General features: G+C 50.9%; 2 protein-coding genes across 3 annotated transcripts in view; one reads left to right on the top strand and one right to left on the bottom strand.

The window, feature by feature from the left end:
* LOC135820755 (uncharacterized) overlaps positions 1-26,930 on the bottom strand; it is a 91,344-nt gene that overhangs the window by 44,785 nt on the left and 19,629 nt on the right. The window lies entirely within an intron of this gene.
* Positions 1,863-26,713, top strand: LOC135820757 (uncharacterized). Of its 2 annotated transcripts, none has more exons than XR_010554200.1 (5): positions 1,863-2,407; positions 16,785-16,886; positions 19,369-19,433; positions 25,091-25,145; positions 25,904-26,713. XR_010554200.1 is itself a non-coding variant. In XM_065333786.1 (5 exons), the coding sequence occupies exons 1-5, from the start codon at positions 16,450-16,452 to the stop codon at positions 25,931-25,933; spliced, it is 357 nt and encodes a 118-aa protein (XP_065189858.1). In that variant the 5' UTR covers positions 15,553-16,449; the 3' UTR covers positions 25,934-26,713. The 2 variants fall into 2 exon arrangements, 1 of the variants encoding a protein (XP_065189858.1); XM_065333786.1 differs by lacking the exon at positions 1,863-2,407 and adding an exon at positions 15,553-16,571 and having other exon boundaries at positions 19,386-19,433.

Below are 26,930 nucleotides of genomic sequence, written 5' to 3'. Positions count from 1 at the left end.
CTACGTGTAGTAGATCTACTCAAAACGAGTTTATTCAACAGTACGACATGGAAAAAAGGAAGAAAAGTTAGAAAACCAAAGAATTAGATACAAGGGATGAAACTGGACGATGAAATCAAAATTTAACAAGGTTGTGTACAAGATTGAACTCAATCCCTAGACCGTAGACCTACTACTGTAGTGTAGCGGACATGGAAATCCAGTCGATTGACCGGGCCCCGCGGGGCCGGCGCCCTCATCGCGTACAGAACGTAAGTCGTTGCATGCAGTGCACAAAATCATGTTGATCCGATATGCGACCAGGCCAGCACCACTAATAATATGAGCACGGCAGCAGCAGCGCATAATCATGATAATAATACGTGCTACGGCTGCATGGCCAGCGCCTGGCCTGGGGCCGCTAGACGTGCCACCGGATTTCCATGTCCACGACAATTGTAGTAGTAGTACTACTACTAGTCTGTTATGTACTTGTCTTGAGAACGAGATAGCTCTACTACACGTCTACAGTCCATTCAGAAAAAGATTGACTTCTAGCTTTTGGCCATAAAATTGGTCAAACTTTGAGTTTTTTTAGAATTTTTGTACAGTACTACACAAATCTACAGTAGATCTACTACTAGTACTACTACACGTAGATCTATGCCTATGCCTATGGTAGTAGCTATGCTGAGAAACTTACTTCACAAACTTTATTCATAATACGGAGGATTAGCAAGACGAAATTTGCGTTCGCGTTCGCAAACTGGATTGCGAAATATATTATTTCGCTTGCACCGAACCATGCGAAAAAAGGCCGCCAGCAGGCAGGCAGGCAAAGAAAAATAGAAAATGGTGTCACATAAACTAATACAAACAAGAATATCATTATTGATGACATTAATATACTGAATGAATGGCAAGGCCATGTGAATACGGATAATACGGATAATCAGAGTACCAACAACAAAGAATGTAGCTCAAACCATTGCAGTGCCAGCTTCCTTCACCAGTACTCTGCCTTGTACGCATCTGTAACTGCGTTGCACAGATATGTCCATTCACGGCGATCCAGTGCTCGCTGAGCCATCAGCTGCAAGTCCCTTGGAGTCCTCAGACGGCAGCCGACTCGCTCCGCGTCTTGATTCAGCAGGACCGGTAGCGTGATCCGCGGCCGCCCACGGTATCCCGGCACGGAGCAGCCAAAGAATCCACTCATGGCCTCCCTAGCCGGTGTGTGCTCATCTGATCGCAGGATGTGGCCGAACAACCGCCATCTTGCATTCACCAGAATGTTGCCAAGTGGAGCAGCACTGCAGCGCTCGTAAACCAAATCGTTCGACAGTCGGTTGGGCCACCTGATACCCAAGATATGCCGAAGTTGCCGCCGATGATACGATTCCAGCGCTTCAATTGTCTGTCGAGTGATGCCCCATGAGGAGCAGTTGTAAAGCAAGACAGGTAACACGAAGCAGTTATACAGCCGGACGCGCACCTCCAGACTCACTTGGTCTCTTCTCTTCCATAACTGGCAGAGGGACTTAAACGCTATCGCCGCAAGCTGCTTTCTGCGGGTGACATCCTCTGCATCACCAAGGAGAGAGCCGAGTTTCTTGACCATACGCCATGGCTCATCAGCACGATCGGCCTCTCGCTGGATGGCTGTGAATTCTGTCTTGGTGCCTGTGCAAAACTGTACAGGTACGCGCCACGCTTCGTTGTACGGGCCTGTAGTTCAGTGCATCGTGCTCCTCTGGCGTTCAGCTTTCAGTAGAGCCTACATACGTCATAGTGCGTACATTTTTGCGACTTGCAGATCATGTACACTTCCAGCAAAGAGTTTTTTCACAAGGAAATGTTGTTAGTACGCGTTGGAAACGCTTGTGGCTCAATGTAGCTGAACCATCGGACCTTATTTGTCAGCTTGGATCACGTGATCCATCCAGCTGCCGCGTGCGGCAAACAGCCCAAATAGCGCTAACTCTGGCCTGCGAGCGTTTGCTGCGACTAGCGCGCTAGCGCTCGTGACATACACAAACGCGCTAGCCAGAATGCTTTGACTTTGATGGCTTTCAGCTTCTATTTTTTGAAAAGTAGCGCGCTCAGACCAGCTCGCTCACTCTTTTCCTCTTCCATTTTTTAGGGCAATTGTTTTGTTTGATAGACGAAGCTTAGGGTCTCTTTGGGTTTGCAACCCTTACCCTCCTGGAAAAAATCATAGTTGTGCTAGACTGCGACACTTCAGACCAGGTACTATTAGAGCCGCTAATGGACGACGAGCTATTTTCCGCTATCCGGAGCTCAAGCATTTGAGCCGCTAAATGGACGAGACTCCTGGGGTAAAGGATGCAGAGAATGAGGAGAAAACACTCGTATGGAGCAGGGAGTAGGTATTGTACTACTTCCTGGTATGGAGCACTGAGACGCGGTAAGTCTTAGGGCAATTCTTGGTATGCCCCCACATGAGCGCGACCCAAAACAGCGCCGTTGACTTCAGCGCCCCCCAAAAGCCCCATCCCCATAACTGGACATCCCCAAAACAGACCACCCCGTCAGCGCGCACGCTCAATACAGGTCGACTCATTTACACTCAAACCCAAAAGATGGACACTCGACTTGTCAAAGACTCATATCATGATCAACTCGAAATGGCCAGTTCAGTATTGAAGGGCGATATTGCCTGGACTCAATTTATAATGAACTCTAGAAAGCAATGATGAACTAAAAAAAAGCAATTATCGTCGCAGAAGGCAATGATCAACTCAAAAAGAGCAATGATCGTCTCAAAAAACAGTTCACTATTAATTTTTTTGGTTTTCCGAAAATGGTAATCTGCAATGGACTGTCATTAAAACAGAAAAAGAAAATAATAAGGCACCCATTTTGATAGTCCAGGGGATAGCCCACGCCTGGTAAAGAGAAAAAATAGAGAAAAGAAAAGACGGATATTTCACAGGAAGTACATATACATGTACAATGGGGACACAGTGCAGTTCAGTATTAAATGGCGATATTGCCTGGTGTTGTGAACCCTCCGGTTCTCTAAAGTATCAGGAACGAACGACCCCACACGGCACGAGGACAACTATTTATTCTCAACCGTATATTTCACTTCCATCGACTAACAACAATGAACAATGAATGAACAACTGAAACTAACTGAATAACTAACACTAAAACCACCAGGTAGTTATAGCGTGAAAATGACAGCGTATATGAGAAAAGCATACACATACAACATACAACTACAGCGCACACAGCAAACCGCACATAGCGCCTGTAGCGTATGCCACGTCGTAAACATCAGTGGTACGGCGGAGTCGGGATACAGCTGCATTGAAACGAACACAATGTCACAAGCGAGAAGGCCTTTCACTCTCAAGAACTTGTCGTTTCACAACACCTGGAGCGAATCCATGAACAAATTGTGGGCAGTCACGAGATGGCTTGGACATTACTCGTTCTCATGTGTTTCTTCTCTTTTTTTGCATATCTTTTTTAAGAACGGGTTTCCTCCTGATATCCACCATGGTAATACTAACATCAAGAGTACATAACACTGGTTATGTAAACATGAGCCTGCACATTATGGGTCACGTGTGTAATGAGCTGGCTTATATTCGGACGTTAACGTAATTGGTCGCGCCAAAATGGGGCGTGCAAGAGACGAGACGAGCTGTGGTGACACAGTGTCACATTAGGTCGCGCTGTACTGGGGGTGCTAATATGAACACGCGCCGTTTATGGTTGCGCTGTTTTGGGTGTAAATCCAATTCTTAGCCAGTAATTACTTTCTCGCCATAATTATGTTCTCGTTTTTCGTGTCTTCTGTAATGCCAGTACACTAGCAGTACGACTACACTGTAGGCGAGAGTCCATAAGCCAGAGTGTGCAGCTCTCCATCTATGCAGCATAAACAAATTAATGACAAATTTCCTTTGCCTAAGGGCTGGGTTCCACTGCCGCTCCGCCGCACATCATCCACGGCATGAAACGTCATCATTACGAGCTGGTCCAGCGAGGCCGCGGCTCATCACCAGCTTTCGCTTCGCTGCTTGATACAAAAAAATGCAAGCCGCGGTCACGGCTTGCATTGTTTCCCGCACTTAATTGTTTTATTCGGGGGAATTTTAATTCGTTGCACAGGCCAGAACACGAGGATTTTTTTTGGATTTCACGCGCGCGCAGGCAGGCTAAATGTCATAAAAAAAACGTCGAGCACGATCGCGGTACCGTGAATGGCGAGTGTCACTGGAACCGCGCCGCTCTGCTGCATGCAGCCAAGTACCGTGGAGCTGCGGAGCCGCAGTGGAACCCGGCCCTAACCAAACTTATAGCAATTTGAAAATGTTTGACAATTTTTCATAAAAAACTTGACAACATTGTTCTTCTGTAGAGTGCCGCTGGCAACTCCATCGATGAACTCCATCAATGAGCGCAGGGATAAAGTTTAGAAACCCTTCGAGCGAGAACGTGTTTTCAAAAAGGAAGCACAAATATGCCGCGTAACTTCCCCTCTAGTACTGTATGGCCCCATCAAAGCCACTCGCTGACTACTTACCAGTAAAATGGGGTTGGACGGTTGTCAGATTAGCTGACATGTTTTCTGCCAACACAACTGTTCCGCAGGACTACACCACGCTAGTCCATAAACATTGAAACTGTGATGGATCGTAACTACACACTGGGTTCTTCGTTATAACCAAAACGCAAACGTGCTATTTTTGTGAGTAAAAGCAAAGTGTACGGTATTATATGTGACCAAAAAGATACAGTGAAAGAAAAGCCTAGCAAAGCATTGCAAGGCACGTTGGTTCGGCTGCGTTGGTTCAGCTGCACGCTAGTGCAAACATGCAGATCGACAATGTTGGGCGGAAACCAAACACCACAACATTGCCAGAAACTAACTTGTTCACACCTACATACAATCATGAGTCCATACCGTGTCTGGTCTGGTTTGTTATGTTAGCAACCTAGAATGCATTGAACACATGGATTCGATCACAGGCGCCTACACGTCTACCTCAAATGTCTAAGTACCGTGAAAATGGATGAATACAAACCAGCAAAGCGCCATAATGCTGTAGGGCATGCACATAGAATCGGTATGGCTCGTCTAGCCTGCAGTTACCTAAAGTACCATACATGCACAGAACAATGCATCCAATAGTCCGTGTCCAGACACACTATCTAATGTATAGTCAAGGAGAGCCTCGTGAACATCCTCCCCCTCGAATACGCGATGAGTTACCTCGCAGCGTATTCCACTACTACCTAGCTTACAATTGCATGTGTTGTACCTCTATCGGTCTAATCACTGCGTGGCAAAAAGATGTGGTAAACATAAAAATGATAACACTGTGGTGCTTATGTGATATGCCTGCAATGTATGCTGCATCTATTGAACTACTGCTTCTGTCTTACTTGTGTTACCACCATAACTGAATACGTACAGATCTAGCTGCCATCTTCTCTATGCATCTAGCGGGCAGATCTTGGTGATGGGACGGGTGATTCGCTTCCCGCCGACTTGCACCTCCACAACACGCACGTGACCATCTGGGCCCGGCTTGGTCTCCATGACGCGTCCGAGTGGCCAGTGCCCACGTGGTGCATCCGGTTGCAATACCAAGACGATGTCTCCTGCCGCCACGTCTCTCCGTTCTTTTAGCCACTTCCGTCTCGCGTTGAGAGTCGGCACCCACTCCTTGAGCCAGCGCCGCCAGAACTGCTTCACCACGTCTTGAACTTGCCGCCATCGCTGGTTGGGGTGGAAACCTGTGGTGTCTACGCTTTCTGGGGCGAACTGACCGCCCATCTGACCCGTCAGAAAGTGGTTCGGCGTTAGCGGCGAGCTGTCGTCAGGGCTGGCCGACTGGTACGTGAGCGGTCTGCTGTTCATAAGGCTTTCGGCGTTCGTGAGCGCAGTTGCCAGCATCTCATCCGTCAGGTCAGCATTGCCGAGAACTGCCTTGAGGGCGCGTTTCGCCGCCTTAACCATTACTTCGTGGACTCCGCCGAAATGCGGGGCTAGCGGCGGGTTGAATTTCCAAGCCACCCCACGGTTGGCCAGGGACTTGAAAACTGCGTCGTTATCCAGAGCCTCCACCAGTTCCCTCAGCTCACGATCGGCTGCCACGAAATTCGTCCCATTATCTGAAATGATCTCCAGCGGTTTTCCACGGCGCGCGACCATCCTTGAGAACGCGTTAAGAAACGAGCTGGCGTCGAGGCCGTAGCTCATCTCGAGGTGTACGGCTCGGGTTAGCAGGCAGGTGAAAACGCAGAGGTAACGTTTGGCTTGGCTGCGTCCTCGCCCTTGTTTCGTTAAGTATGGGCCGCCATAGTCTACCGAGGCTCTAGCGAAGGCTCTCAACGGTGTAGCGAGCCGGACCTTCGGCAACGGCGCCATAACTTGCTCTGCCGTCCTGGCTTTGCGACGTCGGCACACCATGCATTCAGCTTCCCACTGGCGTATCTCCTCTCGGGCAGACTCCAGCCAGAACCGTTCTGTCAATGCCGCGAGCGTCTCGTTCGTGCCACCATGCTGTCGCAGCTCGTGGTGGTGCTTCACGATTAGCGACGTAACTTCATGTTTCCGGGGTAGAATGATCGGGAAGCGCGTGCTGTACGGGAGCCAGTCGGCTAGGCGGGTGCGGCCGTCACAACGTAGTAGGCCATCCTCATCCAGTCGCGGACACATCTTTGCTAACCGCGATGCTGCTGGCAGAGTCTTCCCCTTCTTCAGTGCGCTGATGTCGTCACCAAATGCATCCTGCTGCGCTCCGTAGATGATGGCAAGTTCCGCCGCTTCCAACTCTTGGATGTTTAGCTCTCCGCTGACGCGGTCCCCTTGTCTGCAGTTATTGACGAACCGGTTGATCCATGCCTGAACTCTCACAAGTCTCGTCCAGTTGGAGTAGCGGCTTGGTTGCACGACGGTGATCTGCTGCGTCACGAATGCGCTCTCAGACGCCTGCACAGCTGCCTTGCGAACTTCCGGGTCGTCGCTCAACCCCGAAGTATCCTTTAGCTCCGTGGCTGGCCAGGTTGAGCCGTTGCTCAAAAACGCCGGTCCTTGCCACCATAGGTCTGCGTTGACCAGGTCGTTGACGCAAGCTCCTCGTGATGCCAGGTCAGCTGGGTTCTGTCCCGTAGGGACGTAGCGCCACTGTCGCGGTGCGGTACGCTGCTGGATGTAGCTGACGCGATTCGCGACGAATGGTTTGAACCGCCGACTGTAGCTACGAATCCAGTGGAGGACCGTCGTGCTATCGCTCCAGAAGGTGACAGTACTAAGTGGCACGTCGAGCACTTTACTCATTCGAGTGGCAACCTGATGGCCGAGAACTGCCGCCATGAGCTCGAGCCGGGGAATGCTGGTAGCGGCGGTGGGCGCGACACGACTCTTCGACACGAGGAATCTGCACTCCGCTGTTCCATCTTCGCGCACACTTCTCGCATACAGAACAACTCCATAGGCTTCGCTGGACGCATCGCAGAATGCATGCAGCTCGAGCTTGCCGGTCGATGCTTCAAATTGACGCGGGACTCGGACGTTGCTGCGCTCGCTCAACTCTTGGAACCATTGCTGGGCTTTATCAACTATCGCGTCGGGAAGTTGCTCGTCCCAGTCGACGCCACTCATCCAGCATTCCTGCATCAGCATCTTGCCTCGAACGACGAACGGCGATATGAAGCCGAGTGGGTCGAATACGGCTGCTGTCCGCTGCAAGAGGTAGCGCTTTGTGATACGCTTGGGCAGATCCGGTTGCTGCACGCGGAACGTGAACTCGTCATCGAGGGCAGACCATGTCACTCCGAGCGTTTTTACCGATGGTAGGTCTCCCACCGTCAGGTCGACATCCGCTGCGCGTTCTTCTTCTGGGATCGTACTCAGCAACGCAGTCGAGTTGGATAACCACTTTCTCGGTCGCATGCTTGCCTTCCCCCACAGCTCCATTAGGTCGTCATGGAGCTTGGTACCGTCGGCGACCGTGGCAGTACTGTCCATCGTATCGTCCATGTACGTACTGTCCAGGATGGCCTCTGCTGCTGATCGGTGGGTATCGACGCTTGCGTCCGCGACTTGGCGGGCGACATACTGAGCCAAGAATGGCGACGCGTTTACACCGAAGACTAAGCGGTTGAACTGGTACTTCTTGACCGGACCATCGGAGGCCGGGTCCTGCCACAAAAAGCGGTGGTACGGCCTGTCCTCGGGGCGTATTGAAACTTGCAGATACATCTCTGCTACGTCGCAGGCAACGGCGATGGGCTTTCTTCGGAACCGGGTGAGAACATCGCAAAGGTCTCGCTGCAACTTCGGGCCGGCGTGGATGGCGTCGTTAAGTGAGATGCCGTGGTAGGAGGCGGCTGCGTCAAACACAATCCGGACCTTAGTTGTCGTCTTCTGTGGCCGCACAATGGCGAAGTGTGGCAGATACCAGCATTGGTCGGTAGGCGCTTCGTCAGTGACGTCGGTGATATATCCTTTCTCGAGGTAATCTTGGATCACTCTGGCGTATGCTCGGGCTACTTGCGGTTCACGTTGCAGTCGTCGACGTGTTGACTCCAGCCGCTTAGTCGCCATATCAACGTTGTTGACTAACTCCGCCTTACGACTGTTCCATGGTATCGATACTTCATACCGGCCGTCTACTAGCCGCGTGGAGTCTTCCACTAATTTCACCGCTGCGGCCTCGTCTGCCGATGTTGGTCCTGGAGCCGCATTGTCCGTCTCGACGCCACAGCTGTCGACCTTCCAGAACTGTTGCAGGGCTTGCTCGACTCCTGCAATTGACTTGTCTCCACCGACGTAGTACGAACGGTTGGGCTGTGGGCCCTGCGTCTGCTTGGAGTTGGGTGCTCTGAGCTTCCCTACGCAGGTCCATCCGAGCGGTGTTAACCTAGCGACAGGTTGCCCAGGTTCACCAATGACGTCACGCGTCGATACGTGCAGCTGGACTTGGTCACTGCCGATCAGCATATCTACAGTGTCGTGTTCTCCCACCGCTGGGAACGGAATCTCCCTCAGGTGCGGGTAGTTACTAGCCTCTTCTAGCCAGTCGACTGCGCGAAGGTCGCCAGTCACGGATTTGTCGGTGGTGTACGCCGTGATCGTCTGCTTCAAGTTGCCATCAACACTCCTCAGCTCGATGTCTACTGGCATAGTCTCGAACGTCTCCAGTTTGCCATTGAGCGTGCTGACCGTCGTCCGTTGGCGTTTGCCACTCAAACCGAGTCGAGTGGCGATACTAGTGTGCACATACGTCACAGTGCTGGCATCGTCCAGCAAAGCGTTGACAGTCACTGACTGCTGACCGTTGCACAGTGTCACCGGGATTGTCCGTAGAGCTACACGGTCCGTCCGGCGCCCTTGTGCCACATGTGTCGCTGCTTCTGGCTCCCCCTCTGTGACAGTCGTGACCAGTGATGTCTGGGGTGCGGGCTTCTCAGCTTCCGGAGTTGGCTGTGCGCCGCCGGTAACATTGCTGCCATGGAGCAGCGGGTGGTGATGTTTGATGCATCCACTAACCGGGCACTCACGATCACGGGGGCAGTCCTTGCCAGCATGGCCACTGCCCAAGCACCGGAAGCACGCGTTGCTCTGCTTGGCGAGCCGCCAACGCTGATTGACCGACATGACCTTAAATGCCGCACACTTCCACAGGGGATGTGCGCCTTTGCATACTGCACAGTTGACGTCGCTCTTCTGTTGAGCATGATATGCGTGGTTGCGACTAGGCGGAGCACTACGCCTCTGGAACCGGTTATCTCGGGGTGGTTGCTGCTGTTGGGGCGTGGTTTTTACTGCTACGCCGCTCACCGTTTCTGCCGAGATCATCATTAGCTCTGATTCTACTCGTGCCCATTCGAGCAGGGCTTCGACGGACTCTTCTACTTGCCGATCATACCGCCATCGATGGTACTGTGCAAGCACACGTTCGTCGAACTTACGGAGGAGCTTCTGGTAGAACGTACCAGCCTCCAGTTCTGCGGCCCGGCCGCTGTCTTTCAGGTTGATGACTACTACCTCGAGGAGCTCCGTGAATTTCTCGAACTCGGACGCTCTGTTGTAGCCAACCTTACCGAACTGCTCGATTTCTTCTACGTGGATCGCGACACGCCTGCGTTCTCCGCCATACTTCCTGACCAGTAGCGCTTTGGCGGCCTCGTACGCAGCAGGGGAATAGCCTAAGCTATCGATGGAGTCCAGTGGGTCGCCGACCAGGTACTGCCTGAGTTGCAGTAGCTTGTACTCTGGTGCTGCCGGAGATGCGTCTATGCATGCCATGAACGCCGCACGCCAAGACTCGAATTTTCTTTTGTCGCCGTTGAATGTCGGAATGCCGATCTGCTTCAGCTGACGCCATGGTTCCGGTTGGTGAGGTGCCGTCAGTGCACTCTGCGGTTGTGGCATGGTGGTGGACTCTGCAGCAGGTAAGGCTAGACCATGCTGAGTTGTCATGCTTGGTGTCTGTGCGACCATTTGTGGGACGTTGCTATAGGTTGCATAGCTAGGCTGCGTGATGTTGTTGCCTGTCCACATAGGTTGCTGTGTTCCATACTGGTTGGGACTACTGAATTGCATACTTGGCATGGCACTGTAGCTGTTAGCACCATAACTACTACTGCTGTATATGTAGCTTGCACTAGCAGATGCAGGATTCGCACTAGGGGTAGGGTAGATCCTTGGCATAGAAAATGCACTTGCACTGGTCAAGTGCTGCCGAGTGGCAGGCTGTGAATGCGTCGACCTCACTTTCGATGCCTGCGATGCGTGGGCTGCGATGCCCTGACTTGCCTGATGCTGCCTGCCCGCGGCAGGCCGACTTGCACTGCTAGATTGTGCACTATACGAAGTGCTCGCGGTCGCACGTGTTGTGACTTCTGCTGCACCGCGTGGTTGGCGCGGAGCTTGCGTCTTCGTAGCGGATGTTGCACTTGAGGCGGTCGGCGCCACCACGAGTCCTGCAACTGACGAGGTTGGCGGTACGACACACGAACTCGTGGCGGGTGGCGGAGCTGCCACTGCTGTCTGCGTGACCTGCGGGACTTCTCTCTGAGACTGCTGTTCGTGCTCTGAGGAGATTTGGATTTCTTTCGTTTGATCTCCCCCATCCGCGCTCAGGCCGGTTGGCGTTCGCCTTTCATCACTAGCTTGCGGCCATCCCTGAACTGGTGCGTGGTGCTCCTCGTGAATGGCGGCAGCTACGTTCACGGCATCTCGGGGTCCCTGAATGGATAAATCACTCAGGCTCTGCGAAAGCTGACGCGAGTTCAGCGATCGTCTCTGTAACGGTAAATACGGGCTAGCCCCACGTGTGCGTGCGTCGTATCTACTATCTTGAAACTGAATTGACCTTTCGTCATGCGAACTATCGTGAGGTGCTGCATACAGCCTCCTAGATCTAGGGACAGGGTCTTCTACTGCGCCTCTGCCATACTCAACAATCATGGCCGATGCCTCTGCATATTCTTCTTGCAACTTCTCAAGTTCTCTCAACATCTTCTCTGCCTGACTATTGTTATCCTCCGTGGTGTAAACACTAACGAGCTCGGCAATTACGGATGCAGCTCGTTCGTAACACTCAGTCAACACGGGTGAGCTTGCTACCTGATCAAATGACAACTCACCGGAACTGACCCGACGGAGATCGACGATCAGGGTCCTTCTCGCGTTGGTGAAGTCCGACTTCACTTGCACTTTCAGCGCTCTGAGTTTGCCTGAGTCCAGGGCGACCGCCTCTGGTTCACTATCCGAAAGTGACGTACCAGACGCTTGCGATGCCACCTCCTGCTCCGCATCCTCCATGCCTGCAGTGCTCCGATTTTCGGTATCGGACGTGCTCATGACTACAGTTCTCTCTGTAATCAACTTCTACGAAACGCGATCAACCATCCTCTGCTACCATTAATGTTCCGCAGGACTACACCACGCTAGTCCATAAACATTGAAACTGTGATGGATCGTAACTACACACTGGGTTCTTCGTTATAACCAAAACGCAAACGTGCTATTTTTGTGAGTAAAAGCAAAGTGTACGGTATTATAATATGTGACCAAAAAGATACAGTGAAAGAAAAGCCTAGCAAAGCATTGCAAGGCACGTTGGTTCGGCTGCGTTGGTTCAGCTGCACGCTAGTGCAAACATGCAGATCGACAATGTTGGGCGGAAACCAAACACCACAACATTGCCCACGGCTGTCCGCGGCGGACCAGATTACAATATGGCGTCGTTCCACCGGGTTTTAGAGGAGTTTTGGAAACTCGATGCGAATCGGTAAATTATTGTGAATAGTAACAAAACCAAGTTGGTTTTCAGTATGATTCGACACAAAAAACGCAAACAGTTGAAGATCGTTTGAAAATTTGAAAGAGGAGCATGATCTAGTGCTCCAAATGTTTTTCTTTGGAGCGTTGGAAATACGAACACGAAGACATTGCTGTCACCACGCTGTCTTCTTACCTGTTTACGAGGAGACTGAACCTTGGTCCTCGGCTTTCCTCTTCTGTGGACGAGGAGCCAGCGTACTGGCTTCTTTGGTGGTTGTTAGCAGATGCTGCTTGGCGACAACTTTCAGCCTGGCGAGGTCTCCTGGTATGTTTTTTATAGATGGCGTTGAGGGTGTTGAGACTGGCGTGCAAGCTCTCTGCCCCTTGCTCCGCGAGCAGGCCCAGACCAACGCCAAGTTTCCTGATGAGCGGCACCGTATGATTCTCTAACAGGTGAAGTTTCGGCGTGATGTTTCCAAGTCGCCGTGCCACAACGTGTCGTCTGCACATACTCAAGAAACGCCGAACTTCAGACTCCAGCTGATCCATCTCGTCTGCTGAAACTGCCTGGCTGTGACTGAAGATAGCTCGACAAGAAGCGTAGCTGTTCATCAGATTCTCGTGTAAAGATGCTATTGTTTGGGCCTCCTCCGCCAGGACTGGACACCTGGACGTGAGGACTGGTACGTGAGCATGGCTGATGGCAGTGACCACGGTGGGCTTCAAGGCTTGGTGGACGTGATTGCCGATGAAAGCACCACCGTGGTACACTTGACGTTCGATCTTGTGGTGTTGGAGAACAGGCTCCACAGAGGCTACGCATGGGCCACTGAAGTACTTACTGCGGCATAGCTTGGCGACTTCGTCCTTCAAGGCGTCGACAGTCGAAGTGTGTTGCTGGGTCTTCGTAACTGCTGCCGTGCCTGAATGCCATGTCAAGCTTTCAGGCAATCGTGCCTGTCACTCTCATTGAGGATGTCGAGGAAGTGCATGACAACAGCGACAAGGTCTGGATAAAATACAGTGGCAGCCATGGAGACATCGCCATTCCGCTTCGACATCGGCAGCTCTGTAGCGGTGTAGCTGGGCAGCGTTTTCGTGATGAACTCTCGTATAGAACGCTCAGACTCCGACTTTACTCCGAAGACCTTGAGCCACTGCCGCAGCTTCCTCAATTGGCTCCATGGCAGTCGGAGGTCTGCCTGAGCTCCTCCTGTGCAGCTGATGAGAGCCGCTTCAGCCCAGCAATCATTTGCACTCGAGCTCCATCCGATCCACCACAAACGGACTCTGCAATTCGGGTCAGCTCAGCAGCGCGGCGTTTGAGTGTTGAGGCAGACGCATCGGTTGACGGTACACTGCACTCTGGTGTTAGCTGGTAAACTTGCGGTTTGCCCCTGCCTCCTTCGCCAGTTTTCACCTCCAGCCTGCCACCCTCTGCCCTAGCCGTGACCAGACGTGCAGTGAGGTTGGTTGCCACATTGCCCTTCAACTTCGACGGAGAAGCACTGAGAACCTCAGCCACTGTTGACGATGGGCGCACAGAGCGGATAGGTGTCGTGCTCGGCGGCGGGCTACGTGCTGTGCTACATGATGGCGTCTCTGCGGGATTGAACAGGCACATGTTGACATGACGTTGCAAGTCATGCAGCGGCACGACTTCAGGACATCCACGTGGCGATGGCTCATGGAAGTCGCAGTGTATGGACTGGCTGCTGACAAGCCTGGTTAGACTAATGCTGGGCGTGCGCATCGATGATGCAGCCATGTCAGCGCTGCAAGACTCGCATGTGTTATTCGTGCTGAGCCATTTGCTTATGCACTCTGCACAACTCGGATCATTGCAGCATGCTGTTTCCAGGATACCGTCTGCGGTATTCTGACAAATGATGCAAATTTGCACCGCATTTCTGTCTAAAAATCTGTCCCTGTCAAGCGGCAGTGTTGCACGATGTTGTCGCGCTGCTCTTGATTGTATGCATTCTGCACTGATATCTAGACCACTTACACTGCTGGTGGCTGAGTGTGTAGGTGATCCATCATCGCTCTGGTGGCTGGGTGCTGCCAGGAGTGCGGCACCTCGCAATGCTGTGTTCGGTTTTGCATGGTGCGCGCTTGTGCCCCTTTTCTTCTGGCTTGCACACACAGAGCAGTTTGTGCGATGGTGTGGCTCCCATTTGGTGACAGGTCCACAGCCACCTCCACAATGTTCTGCCTATCTACTGGCTCTCTTTAGGGCTCGCTCGCACAGAATACAGATGTATGGTGGGTGGATGTCTGAGCAATCTTTCGAGATATCATTGCCATGTACATATTTCAGCAGACCACTATATTTTTCCACACTCTATCTGGTAGACTCCTGGAAACAGGAAAACTTTCTGCCACCGACTCTGCAGACTTCTTGCAGTAGCGATTTATGCTCATCCATGATCACTCTACGTCCTCACAACAACTGGAGAGTAACACAATTGCAGTTACGATCCAGTAAGTGTGGGAAATACCAAAAGTTTGGGAATATTGCAAACGCAAGTCACACGGAATTGATGCACGTCACGGAACGAAATTTTCTACAGCACCAGAACGGACACTTACCTACCCGATTCCAAATTATCTAAACGATACTCAAATCTGGGGATACTATTTGGGGCACAAACGTTGGCTCAAATTCTGCACGACGAACGTCCCAGGAGAGGAAAACAAACGTCCTCCAGAGACAAGGAAACAAATCGAAGCAGTGGTCGCGCGGCATGTACGCGGAGCTCAAGGAAAGGCAAAGCCGAAAAATCGAAAACTCAGGGCAAACCAAGCTGATTGGAGACGAAAAGTGGCGAAGTCTGTGGAATACTTAGCTGTCTAAAGCAATTCCTGGACGAAAATCATGAATTTTTACGCGTTCTCGGCCGCCATATTAAATGGGCCAAAATCGCGCAAAAAAACAGCCGTGTGCCAGAAACTAACTTGTTCACACCTACATACAATCATGAGTCCATACCGTGTCTGGTCTGGTTTGTTATGTTAGCAACCTAGAATGCATTGAACACATGGATTCGATCACAGGCGCCTACACGTCTACCTCAAATGTCTAAGTACCGTGAAAATGGATGAATACAAACCAGCAAAGCGCCATAATGCTGTAGGGCATGCACATAGAATCGGTATGGCTCGTCTAGCCTGCAGTTACCTAAAGTACCATACATGCACAGAACAATGCATCCAATAGTCCGTGTCCAGACACACTATCTATTGTATAGTCAAGGAGAGCCTCGTGAACAACAACCATAAGCAGTTGTCAACTCTCAAGACTAAAAGAGCTTGCGAAGAAAGTGAGAAACCTTGGCTATGAAAGCACATGAAGCGTCAGAACATAATCGAGCAAACTTGGACCTAGATTACCAGTGTCTGCTCCAGAGCCGGGTCAGTGGCCCTGTTTGTGAGTACTTGGACCTTTTGGAAAAAGAACACTGGGTTACCTGCGACCCGGTCGGAAGTCCTGTCGAGTACTATACTTTTGTATACCGTTCGAGGGTATACCGCCACTGACAGGCTGCATACGCGTGCAGATGCGTGCGGCCAGAGTGCCCAATGCGAGTACGTTCATACATGTACATGTACAATCATGTACATCAGGAAGTCGAAAGTAAGTTTACGACTCCCTGACACACAGTAGCCGCACTTGAACGCATCTGGCTCTGGCCCAGTGTTGCAGGAATTGTGCCAGGTAGACGTGTACCCGGTTTGTGTTAAATCTTAGAGCAGGTACTGCATACCCTATCATATCTGTGTACATGGGTAGACAGAGTCAGTGTTGTTGCGTCCCACTCAGTACCCTTCTGGTTCATTTCGGCACCAGCACTCTTTGCGTATGCAGAGTTGAGTAGAGTGCAAGTTCGGACCACAAGTACACTGCAGCGGCTAGTAGCCTAGCAAACCTAACCTGTGCCGTGATGCCCGGCACGTGTGTGCATCTACTTCATCCCTGAGTAACACACCTGGTATATTGTGCACAATAGGGCACAGTAAATAATCAGCATGCATCGCAGTTTTCTGCAACATATTCCTGAAGTCACTTTACACCTCAGAAGAATTGCGTCGCTGACTGGAATTCGATACCGGTTTAGTTTCTCTCTGGGTCATTATCAATCATAGAAAACCCGTCATACAATAGGTTCAAGCTAAAGTACCGTATCACCATGGTAATTCCTGGAAATTCGGTGTGTTTTCTGCCTTTTGTTAAACAAGCAGCAATGTGCAACAGAAATTACCATGGTGATACAGTAGATTACCGTGTGAAGCGGTGTGAGATGCAGCAAAGGTGAGCCTGTTACTGCGAGTCTATGCCCTAAACAATACACTTTGCCGTGGGATGATTATCCTTGGGCTGCACACTCTGCACACTTATTGCTAGGTATATCATTGGTCTTGTTCGAATCGTCCATTACGTTTGCAGCTGTTCAAACTTGTTTTGTTGTTTAATATGTTATTGATTTATTTATTCTACTTGCCTTTCCTATCTTCTTGTGTTTAGCATTAGGCGATTTGATCGCAGGACAAGAGAGGAGCTGATGGACGATCTCTCCAGTGTCCCTCTTGGTTCGGAGCAGCGCCGAGTGCTGACGTTGGGACTTGGGTAAGGATGAGTGTTCCCTCATGTTTACAAGTTATCCGTTTTGTCCAACACTAACGGTTATATGCAGAATACTGCTGAGTCAAAAATGTGCAACAATTAGCACAAAAACTGACTGATGAGATCATGACATTCAACGACCTGATGCTTAGCTGCATCACGTTTATATCCGTTAGTGTTGGACAAAACGGATAACTCGTAAACTGATGGTCCTCTTTTTCAATTTTAATCCTTGGCTCTCCATCCGAGTTCCCTCGTGTGTGTAGCTATTATTATTTTTTTGGTGCCAGTCAATTTTTTCTTCAGACTTTTCCCGTTTGTGTCTTTCCCTCAAACTAGTCAATATTTTTATTTACTTATTTTTTGCCCAGGGTCTACATTCTACCTTTATTTTACTTAGACTAGGGTTAGCTGTCCGTTTACCAGTACTCATCCACACATATGTGCACATAGGATCTACACAGAACTCTATCAGTAGATATTTTGTGTATAGGAGGTTGTCTATCCACAGGGATAGCACTATATACTCCCATTCTGTGTGTTCTCTGGTAGCTATGTCCCTTGGAGACTATACGGTGCCAGTGTGGTGACCGAGATCAGGCGTGTCTGCACTGGCATCGTCAACTTTGCCTACTGCTACGTGCTCCCCAGTGCTCCATCTGTGTCCTGTAATTTGTTTGGGGAGGGGGGGGGGGGGCAATACCGGTACTTCAGGTGCAGGGGGCAAGGGGGGAATGGGGTGGGGGGACATCATGCCCCCAATGAACCTCTCCAGGCGTTGTTCTGGAGTAGACTAACCATAGGCGGAGTGTACACATGCAGCACATAGTTTGGGAGCTAGAACGCAATCGGACTCAGGCATATTCAAAGGCAGTCTATTGTGATAGTAGTCCTGGACTGATCTCACTATGATGATATAGGTCGTGCCCAGCATCACAATGCCAAACATTATAAATGACTGTTTTTTTTTGCCTGAGGGGCTAGATGAGCATGCGGCTAGACTGCCGATGGCAACCAACAGGCTCAAGGCTGTGTTGAGACTTCGTGTGAGCGACCCGAGTCAATTGTTTACTCACCATGACTAGGCATCGCATTGAGCATCGTATGCCCACTAATATAATATATTATGTCACTGTTCTTAGTCGCACCGGGGGCGCATGCCCGTTTTCAGGAGACTTCTCAAAACACATAAGCCCTGGGTCCTGAAGGTTAGGCCTATTGTTAATCTAAATAGTCCTGGCTACTATCCCGCTGAGTTCACTGACTTTCTACTGAACCCGTATGTATGTGAGGAAAGTACTGTTCTGACCTCAACTGCGGATTTCATCAACTTGGTAGAAGGTTTGCCTGTGCGGGACGATCATTTATAATTGAGCATAGATGTGACCAGCCTTTACTACACCAACATCCCCAACGAGCTCGGTTGTCGTGGTATATCACACACAGGTGTACAAGGTGGATGCCCCTCGCCCTTCGTACATGGTTATTACAAGCAGTGACTTCCTTGATGTCAGTCATTCGGAAGAAAAATGAGTTCGTGTATGGTAACGATGTGTTTTGGCAGATCCAAGGCCAGGGACTGCCATGGGTTCGCCTGCAGCAGTGGTCTATGCCGACATTGTTATGCTGTATTTGGAGAAGCAGTACGTTTTGCCGATCTTAGAGGGGGAGGGTTTAGAGGTTCAGGTTTATAGACGCTTTATCATTGCATGGTTGCGAAGGTCAAGCTCAGCGCACTTTAGATAGGATTAATAAGTGTTCGGCCCTCAAGTTTTCTCATGAACTGGCACATGATGGCATTGATTTCCTGGACACCACAGTTTTCCGTAGTAAGGGATACATGGCGGTGAAGCCTCATTTCAAGTTCACCAATCGTTTCCTGTATCTGCTTGCCGGTAGTAACCACCCCTGTAGTATGGGCAAAGGTGTGTTCACTGGGGAGTTGATCCGTATCCGTCGGTCTTCGACCCTTGACCACCACTACGAAGCTGCTGCCGAGCGGCCGAAGCAGGCTTTCCGGGCCCATGTATACAAGCGCTCCATCTTTCATCTTTCAGACCTGTACACTAGGAATGGATGCGCAGGGAAGGTATGTTGGTCAAATTGGCATGGGTTTGGGTTACTTCTGTAGTTGTATACAGTGCTCCTCATTGTATTTACCTGGGCCCGGCCTGCTGTCCTTCGCCCGTTGGTCTTGAGGTCCAGGTGTAATACCCCTACCATACAGTCCGGTGGCCAGCGCGGTTGTTGTTACACGGTGGAACATCGGCAAGAGGTTGCTTGCCCGTTTGCCTCATGCTCAGTGTCCTCAGGGAGTTAGTATTTTCCTCCTGTTTGGATTTTGCAGTGTCTATGGTGTCGGTAATTGAGTTTTTGTTCTGTATGCTTTTCTGTGGTGTGTGGCTGTTGTTCACACATCTTTATTTGACTTGCTTCCTGGTGTGGTGTACCTTTTTGTTTTATATTGGTGTTGGTCTGGCTGTAGAGTTCTAGCATCCGTAGCTGCCTCAGGGGGTGCCACTTCTCCCATCAGCGTCGACTAGTCCGCCGGTACGTGGTGCTATATTACGTTTAGTTGTCTGTTCCATCCTGTACGGGCTGTGTCCTGCTGACCACACAGTCTGGGTCTCCATACTTTGCATGTTCTCATCGTGTGTAGTGTTCACACGTACATATATGGACTGTCACACCCATATGTTGTACATGTGGCTGCACGTGTTGTCTCTTTGTCGTACCTGCTGCTGTATTTGTGTTTCTGTGATGCTGACCCGTACATGCTGCTGCGCTGCTTTGTTGTATTGCTGACACGTGCACCTTTTTGTGCTGATATGATATCGAGTACGCCACTTTTTGTGCTGATGAGGGCACCACTTTCCGATATCATGTTTCCTTTCGCCATGTCAGTTGTCAGTTCGCCCGTCGTCTCCTGAAGTGTAGTAATGAATAGCTCTCTCTCTAGCTCTAGAGAAAAACCACTTGACTAGTCCGTTTGATGTGTGGCGTGGCGAGGGTATAGTAGAGGCAGCTCGTTCTCCAACCGAGACGACATTTGGCGCCCAACGTGGGGCTCAAACCCACGACCCTGAGATTAAGAGTTTCATGCTCTACCGACACATATATGCACGCGGCACCGTTTGTGCTCCTATCCATTTACATATGCTGCTTTCCACACCTGTGCTGACAGTCGGTACGCACCGACTCTGTACGCATGCACGCACACCATTACATTCTGTTGGCATCATATTAGTGAGATTTTGCATTCCAAAATTCGGCAAAAGATTCGGCACGCGGGAGCGAGGTCGAAAATGCACACGAAGATGCGGCATGTTTGTTCGGAAAAAGCTCACTTTGCCGAACATATTCTTCGGATGAATTTTCTTGTGGAAGAGCGCTAGCGCGTGATTTATTCAAAGAGGTTTCTTATCTTGGCATGGCTTCGCAGGCGTCTTTGACGACATCAGCATCGTCAGCTACCTCTGATTGCTCCTCTCCACTGCCTGTCTACTCTCTTTCGCCTGGAGTGTCCTCACCGTCATCTGTGTGGCTGAAAAGACTATGGCGATACCCATAAAATTTGACTTGGCCATGGAGTTGGTTTTTCTGAGGCGACTGAGGAGGCAGGTTTGGCCCTCGACTCTTTGGGCGCGATCAAAGTTTGTCGGAATCAGCAAGAAAAGGAGCACGGGACAGGACATTGCTGATGCTGGGGCTCACGAAATCAAAACACATCATTTTCGACTTGCAAAACAAACGTCGGTGCGAAAATTCGACATTTTGATGTTCGACAAATTACCAAAGAACGCCAAGCCGAAATTCGGAATGCAAAACCTCACTATTGCGGAGCTTTCCGGAGCTCCGAGTTAGTTGTTGTTTGGAATACAGCAAGAGAACAACATTACATTGGCGCTGCGAGCAAACGCCTGATCCTCGCCATGTCCCTACTGTCACTACCGCCTCCGGAGCCATTCCCGATCTACAGCAGTCTCTACGATGCTGCTGCCCATTTTCCTGCCTGGGAACGGTGTTTCCAACTCTATGTCGCAGCAGCCGGCATCTCGGATGACACTCGCCAGAGAGACACTTTCCAGTATGTGGCCGGCAAGGACATCCAGCAGCTCGTCCCTACGTTAGCCAACACTGGCAACGATCTCGACGGCCTCGTAACCGCCGCCGCCGACTACTTTCAGTCGAAGCAGAGCCCCAGCATGGCCCGCTTCCACTTCCGGCAGGTCACCCAGCAGCCTGGCGAAACATTAGACACGTTTTATACTCGTTTGCTGGCATCGGCAACGACCTGCAGCTTCGCCGACGATGCCCAGAAGAACGTGGCTCTCTGTGATCAAATTGTGGCAGGATGCACGTCCGATCCACTCCGCAGAAAACTGCTGGAGACTGGGTCCCTTGATCTCGCCAAGGCGCTCAAGGCCGCCAGAGCATTTGAAGCGTCAGTGGAACAGACGACGGCGTTCCGGCGCACACAAGACTCGATCAATGCCCTCCGTCATCAGCCACCGTTCTACAAAAGGACACAGCCGCCTCCTGCTACTGTTTCAACTCCGTCGCGTCGACCGATGCAGTCTTCGCCACATCCAGCTGCAAACTCGTACCACCAGCCACCTGCCCCAGTCGCCACTCGCGCTCCAGGCCGGCGGGAATCCAGCACATCGCTCTGCTACCGCTGTGGAGAGCCAGGCCACCCTGAGTCACGTCGCTACGCAGTTTTGCACTGTAAACGTCTGCCCATGGGCGTATCGTCCGCATCCGAGATCCTACAGCGCACACTGGACGCCATGGCTCGCTGGCCTCGACGGTGTGAAGAACGTCCACGACAACATCTTCAACTTTGGTAAGAGCGTCGAAGAGCACAACCGACGACTCGCCGCCTGCCTCCAGCGGCTCCAAGATCACAACGTTACACTCAACCGAGCCAAATGTCACAAATGTCACATCCTCAAGCCTCGGCTCAAGTTCATGGCTAGCGTCTACTCCGACAAGGGCATCCGCGCCTCTCCCAGCCACCAGCAGTCTGTGGCTACATTCTCTACGCCATCTTGCGTCAGCGACATACAGAGTTTCCTGGGTCTCACCAACTTCCTCCGCCGTTACATTCGTAACATGGCCGATCTCACCACGCCACTCCCTGCTCTCACTAAGAAAGGTACTGTTTGGCGTTGAACTGATGTTGAGCAGCAATCATTTCATGCACTGAAGAAGGCCATCGCCGAAGACTGCATGCTGCAATACTTTGACCGCAACACATCACTGTATGTCGACGCACCGGCCTCGGCGCAATCCTGTGTCCACGCCAAGACAACGGCCACGATGCACCTGTAGCATTCGCCAGCCGTGCACTCTCCGGCGTCGAGCAGCAATATTCTCAAACTGAACGGGAAGCATTGGGTGTCAAGTTTGGCTGCCTTCGCTTTCACCACGACTTGACAAGGTGATCCACAGTTCACCGTTGTCACCGACCACAAGCCGCTCCTGCAACTCAAGGCCGTCGGATCGAGACCTCCACCATGAATTGAGCGCATGGTCCTCCGCCTGCAGGATCTCAGCTTCCAGCTCCAGTACAAGCCTGGCCCAGAAAACCCGGCCGACGTCGTCAGTCGCAATCCGCAGCCTCATCCCGACTTGCCAAACATCGGCGCACAGGAAGACACTTCGTACATACATGCCCTAGCTACAGCAGCTAAGCCAAATGCGTTGGCTCTGAAGGAGATTGCGGACGCCACCACCGCAGACACCACACTGCAAGCCATCCTTTCCTCTCTGCAATCTGGCCGCTGGGATTCCAGCCACACCACGGTCCGCCCGTACTTTGCCCTCCGCCATGAACTGTCTGAGAGTGACGGTCTACTACTCCGCAACGACCGTCTCGTCATTCCCACGGCCCTCCAACGGCTTACCCTGCAGCTTACACATGCGGGCCACCAAGATATTGTCCGCACCAAGCAACGGCTCAACAGCAATGTTGGGTGGCCGAACATGGCTACTGAAGCCGAAGCACTCTGCCGGCAATGTATTCCGTGCCAAGCAACTCTCTCAACGACACCGCTACGTCCGGGAGTCCGTGCCCACACCACCGTCCACCAAGCCGTGGCAACGAGTCTTCGTCGATTTGTATGGACCCATGCCAAACGGTCAGCACCTGCTTGCCACTATCGACCAGTTGACTCGCTACCCGGTAATCAACGTGTTCAGCACGACACCCACTACGGCCGGTGTTGTAGCTCTGCGCTCTACATTATCCATGTTCGGCTTGCCCGAAGAGCTAGTCTCGGACAACAGTCCTCAGTTCCGTTCTTCGGCTTTTGCTGATTTCCTCGCGCAACACGCTATCCAGCACCGCCACACCCCTCCTTTGTGGCCACAAGCAAACGGAGCAGTCGAGTGCCTCAACCGTACCATTGGCAAAGTTCTGCGAACTGCCAAACTAGCTGGCGAAGACATCAATGTTGCATTTGACCAATGGCTCCTAGCGTACCGCACCACGCCACACCCTGCCACTCACGAGGCACCGGCAACACTCATGTTTGGTCGCCCCATCCGCGACAGCATACCCTGCATTACGGCAGCCGCACCAGACTTACCTTCAGCTGCCCACCGTGACCAGCAATTCCGCCAATCCCAGTGCGACGCTGCCAATGCCACCCGCCGGTCAAACGCCCCCATCCTCACTCCTGGTCAGCGCGCCTTACGCCGCAATGAGCAGGCACACAAGCTCTCACCACAGTGGGATCCCAACCCCTGGACCGTGGACCAGATCTCTGGGTCTACGGTGACGATCTCCAACTCAGCAACTGGCCAAAGATCGACTCGCCATAATTATGTCGTTCGTCAAGCCCGTAATTGTTGTCACACAGACAGCCCATCACCCACTACCAGCTGAAAGTTCTGCCACCACACCTTACAAAATTACAACAAAATCACATGCAAGAAGTCCTTTCACTTTGACTACTGCTCGTTGCGTGACATCACTCCTCACGAAAGGACTTCCTGGGGATCACAATCCTAAACAGACAAATGTACGAATACCGCAACTGACTCTGTTGTTCTGCACGCCACGATCAACACGACTGCGTGCAAGACACAGCTGATCATCGTCGCTGTACTCTTCCCTGAGCACGTTACCCTGTCGCTGCAGCCTGCGACGGACATTCCATAGTTCCACCAACTTGATGGCTTGATGTTCCCATTGACGTCGACCATGCGGTGTTGCCATTGACGACCTTCAACTTCAGGTCCTTGCCGTGGTCCGCACCATTCAAGAGATGGGCCACATTTGGTGTACTTTCACCCAGTTGGTCACTTATTTTAACCTTGCCGACTTTCCACTGCCGGACTGTTGCTTCAACAACTGGCGGAGAGCACGTACGCATATCATCACTCTTCCTTGCAAACATCATTTCCGTCTCCACCACGTCCTTATCAGCCTGATCCATGCCTGACACCCCCAAGGCACTGTCCACTGTGCCGCCGGGCTGGTGGAGCGACGGACCGATTCTCCAGTGACGGTCGTCGTCCACAAGGCTGTTGGAGTGCGCATCCAAGATGTGCTAGAGCTGTTCAGTGTCGTGCAATAGCTATCGCATGAGCTGATTGTTTAGTAACTGGTGGTGTTAGTGGACAGTATAGCGTAACTTGTAGTTCCTTGGTCTTTCTCTTTTGTATAAACAAACTAGTAAGCTAACGATAAACTAGTTACACTGAGACAATTCGACTGGCACAAATTACAACAAAATCACATGCAAAAAGTCCTTTCACTTTTACTACTGCTCGTTGTGTGCCAACCACCATCATCAGTGTGCGCATTGCGCCTGGTTTGGTGCATGCCTGGTGGAATCTGACATAGCGGCTGATGCAGTGAGCACGTCAGGTAACACCTAACGCATTGAAAATGACTCAACTATGACTTGGTTCGATTGCAAAAAACCTAATGATAGTGGTACCGAAACATTCGGGTAACCGGAGTAAGTGCCAATTGATATTTTTGGCTCCAGTCAGTCAAGTGATTCAATTGCAATAAAATTATATACGTATGGTGGAACTCACTTAGTACGTACCCGGGTAAGACATACACCTGCATAACACGGTCCTCTTTTGTCGCACGGATTTTCCTCCCATAAGCGCATATTCAGATGTGTACGGATACGACTGCTTCCTTCTGTTCATGTGGTTCATTGTCGCTGTGTTACTGTATGCAGATCTCACTCAGCTCTGCTCTCCGAGCATGCTGCTTCCAACACGACTTCCCGAAAGGTATGTATGGTGGCTAATAAATAATGCGAGAGTCTTTACGGATTCCAGTGCTCTCATGCCTTTTGCAAGTTCCTTTTGTAAGTCAAATGGAACATGGTTTGTGGTCAATACTTCAGCAGTAGTGGTGCGAGAATATTCGGGTGTCAAATTGCTCGGAATTGATGTATGATAACGGAGAATATACCAACATGTGAATCACTTGGAGATATGGTTTGCCAGGTTCTATTCACACTCACTAGGCTAGACCCTCTCGAGTATTGTACAACAGTGTTGGCCCAGGAGTGGTAAAGGGCACGGGGCAAGCTATGTCGGGACCTGCTGTAAAGTCTGCCATACACGAGCTGTACGTCTTATCGGATTGGATATACCCCTGATATTGCTGATAATGAATGGCCCAGTTTCATTGTACTGCTGTCCGCGATATTATATCCTTAGTGGCATTGTTAACTTCTCATTGCTTGTGGGGACGCATGGATCATACGTCCATCCAACACCTGCCAATCGGAACCCACCGACAACGCTGTCGGTTGGGTTGGACCACAATCGGTTGGTTTTTGAGTCCAAGATGCCACCTAGGTAGCACACAGCATTGCTAATCTGATTTTAAATTAGCTGCGCAAATCCTGGCATACTGCCCGTAAATGCATCTAACTCCCAGGGTACTTATGAGTTTTTAGGTCTATGTGGTACTTGTGTCGCATTGGCAGCCACTGTTCCGTTCTGTATTTTCTGGTCTATGTGTCGTTGAATCTCCACAGAAAATGTGCTCGCGCATTAGAGGGAGGTGAAAGATGCACCTGCAGGAGAATACATGCTTAAGAGAAGGCAGAAACATGCCCGGATCCACCAGAACTAGTGCTGGCAAGTCAACAGAGGCGAGTACTGATAATGTTCCAGATTGTGGTAGGATCACATAAGCAAAATTGACACTGGGAGGCACGGCGGTGGGTCAGCTCGTGGCCAGCGCCAGCTCCAGTGGATATCACGTGCATCCAGTTCTAGTACTATAGTATGACTGCTACAAAGTAGTGCGGCCCAAATAGAACTCGGGTCAGGTGCCGAAGAACTGGGGGGTGGGGGGGGGGGGGGCATGTATCAATGAATGGTAATAACTCCGGAAATCATGCTGGTGTATCGAGGGCGTGGGCCAATGAAGTGCTGGATTGATGGTGGACGACTGTACTGCAATCTTGGCTGGTCCCACTATCGCAGAGACAGCACTTCCTGGTGCAACCACCCTATCCTGCAATCTATATAATAATTATTATAAGAGATTTGTGTGAACGATTTTAGCATGATGCAAGTCAGCTTATTGTGCTGGGGGCCTGGCTACATGTCACTATAGCTTTTTATAGACTCGATCACCGCATTACGCTGCCTTGCGTTGACTTGATTGAGCACTCTTTTTGGTTAGTGTCAAAGGTATATGTAATATGTATCTGCCTTCGTGCAAAGCTCTCTTTGTGCGTGTCTTGCAGATAGCTCGCTGACTTTGATGCTTTGAGCCATTTTCAAATTGCTTTTTTTGTTCATTTCATATAGACCGTATTGCCATTTGTTTAACCTCCCGCTCTGAGCTCCACTGATGGGACCTAAAAAAGGCTGAAACAGCTGTCTGGAGATTGAGCGTCAGTATTATGGATTTAGAATACACGATCTGGGGACAGCACTAGTACTGTCTAGCTGTTTCGTCCTTTGTGGACTCATTAGCGAATCACGGAGAAATAACTCTTAACTAAGGATGAACCTAGCAGCCATGAAAATAGATAAATAATGCCTCCAAGC

Source organism: Sycon ciliatum, chromosome 7 (genome assembly GCF_964019385.1).
Source record: "Sycon ciliatum chromosome 7, ocSycCili1.1, whole genome shotgun sequence".
NCBI classification, from domain to species: Eukaryota; Metazoa; Porifera; class Calcarea; order Leucosolenida; family Sycettidae; genus Sycon; species Sycon ciliatum.
The sequence above is the reverse complement of the archived record's forward strand: the minus strand, read 5'-3'. Positions and strand labels throughout refer to the sequence as shown.

Excerpts from the sequence above, each read along its gene's own strand:
- LOC135820757 (XM_065333786.1), top strand. The coding sequence starts at position 16,450 with ATGGTAATTCCTGGAAATTCGGTGTGTTTTCTGCCTTTTGTTAAACAA. Across the intron at positions 16,887-19,385 it reads GTGCTGACGTTGGGACTTGG|CTGCCTCAGGGGGTGCCACT; the intron begins GTAAGGATGAGT and ends TAGCATCCGTAG. Across the intron at positions 19,434-25,090 it reads CAGCGTCGACTAGTCCGCCG|ATCTCACTCAGCTCTGCTCT; the intron begins GTACGTGGTGCT and ends TACTGTATGCAG.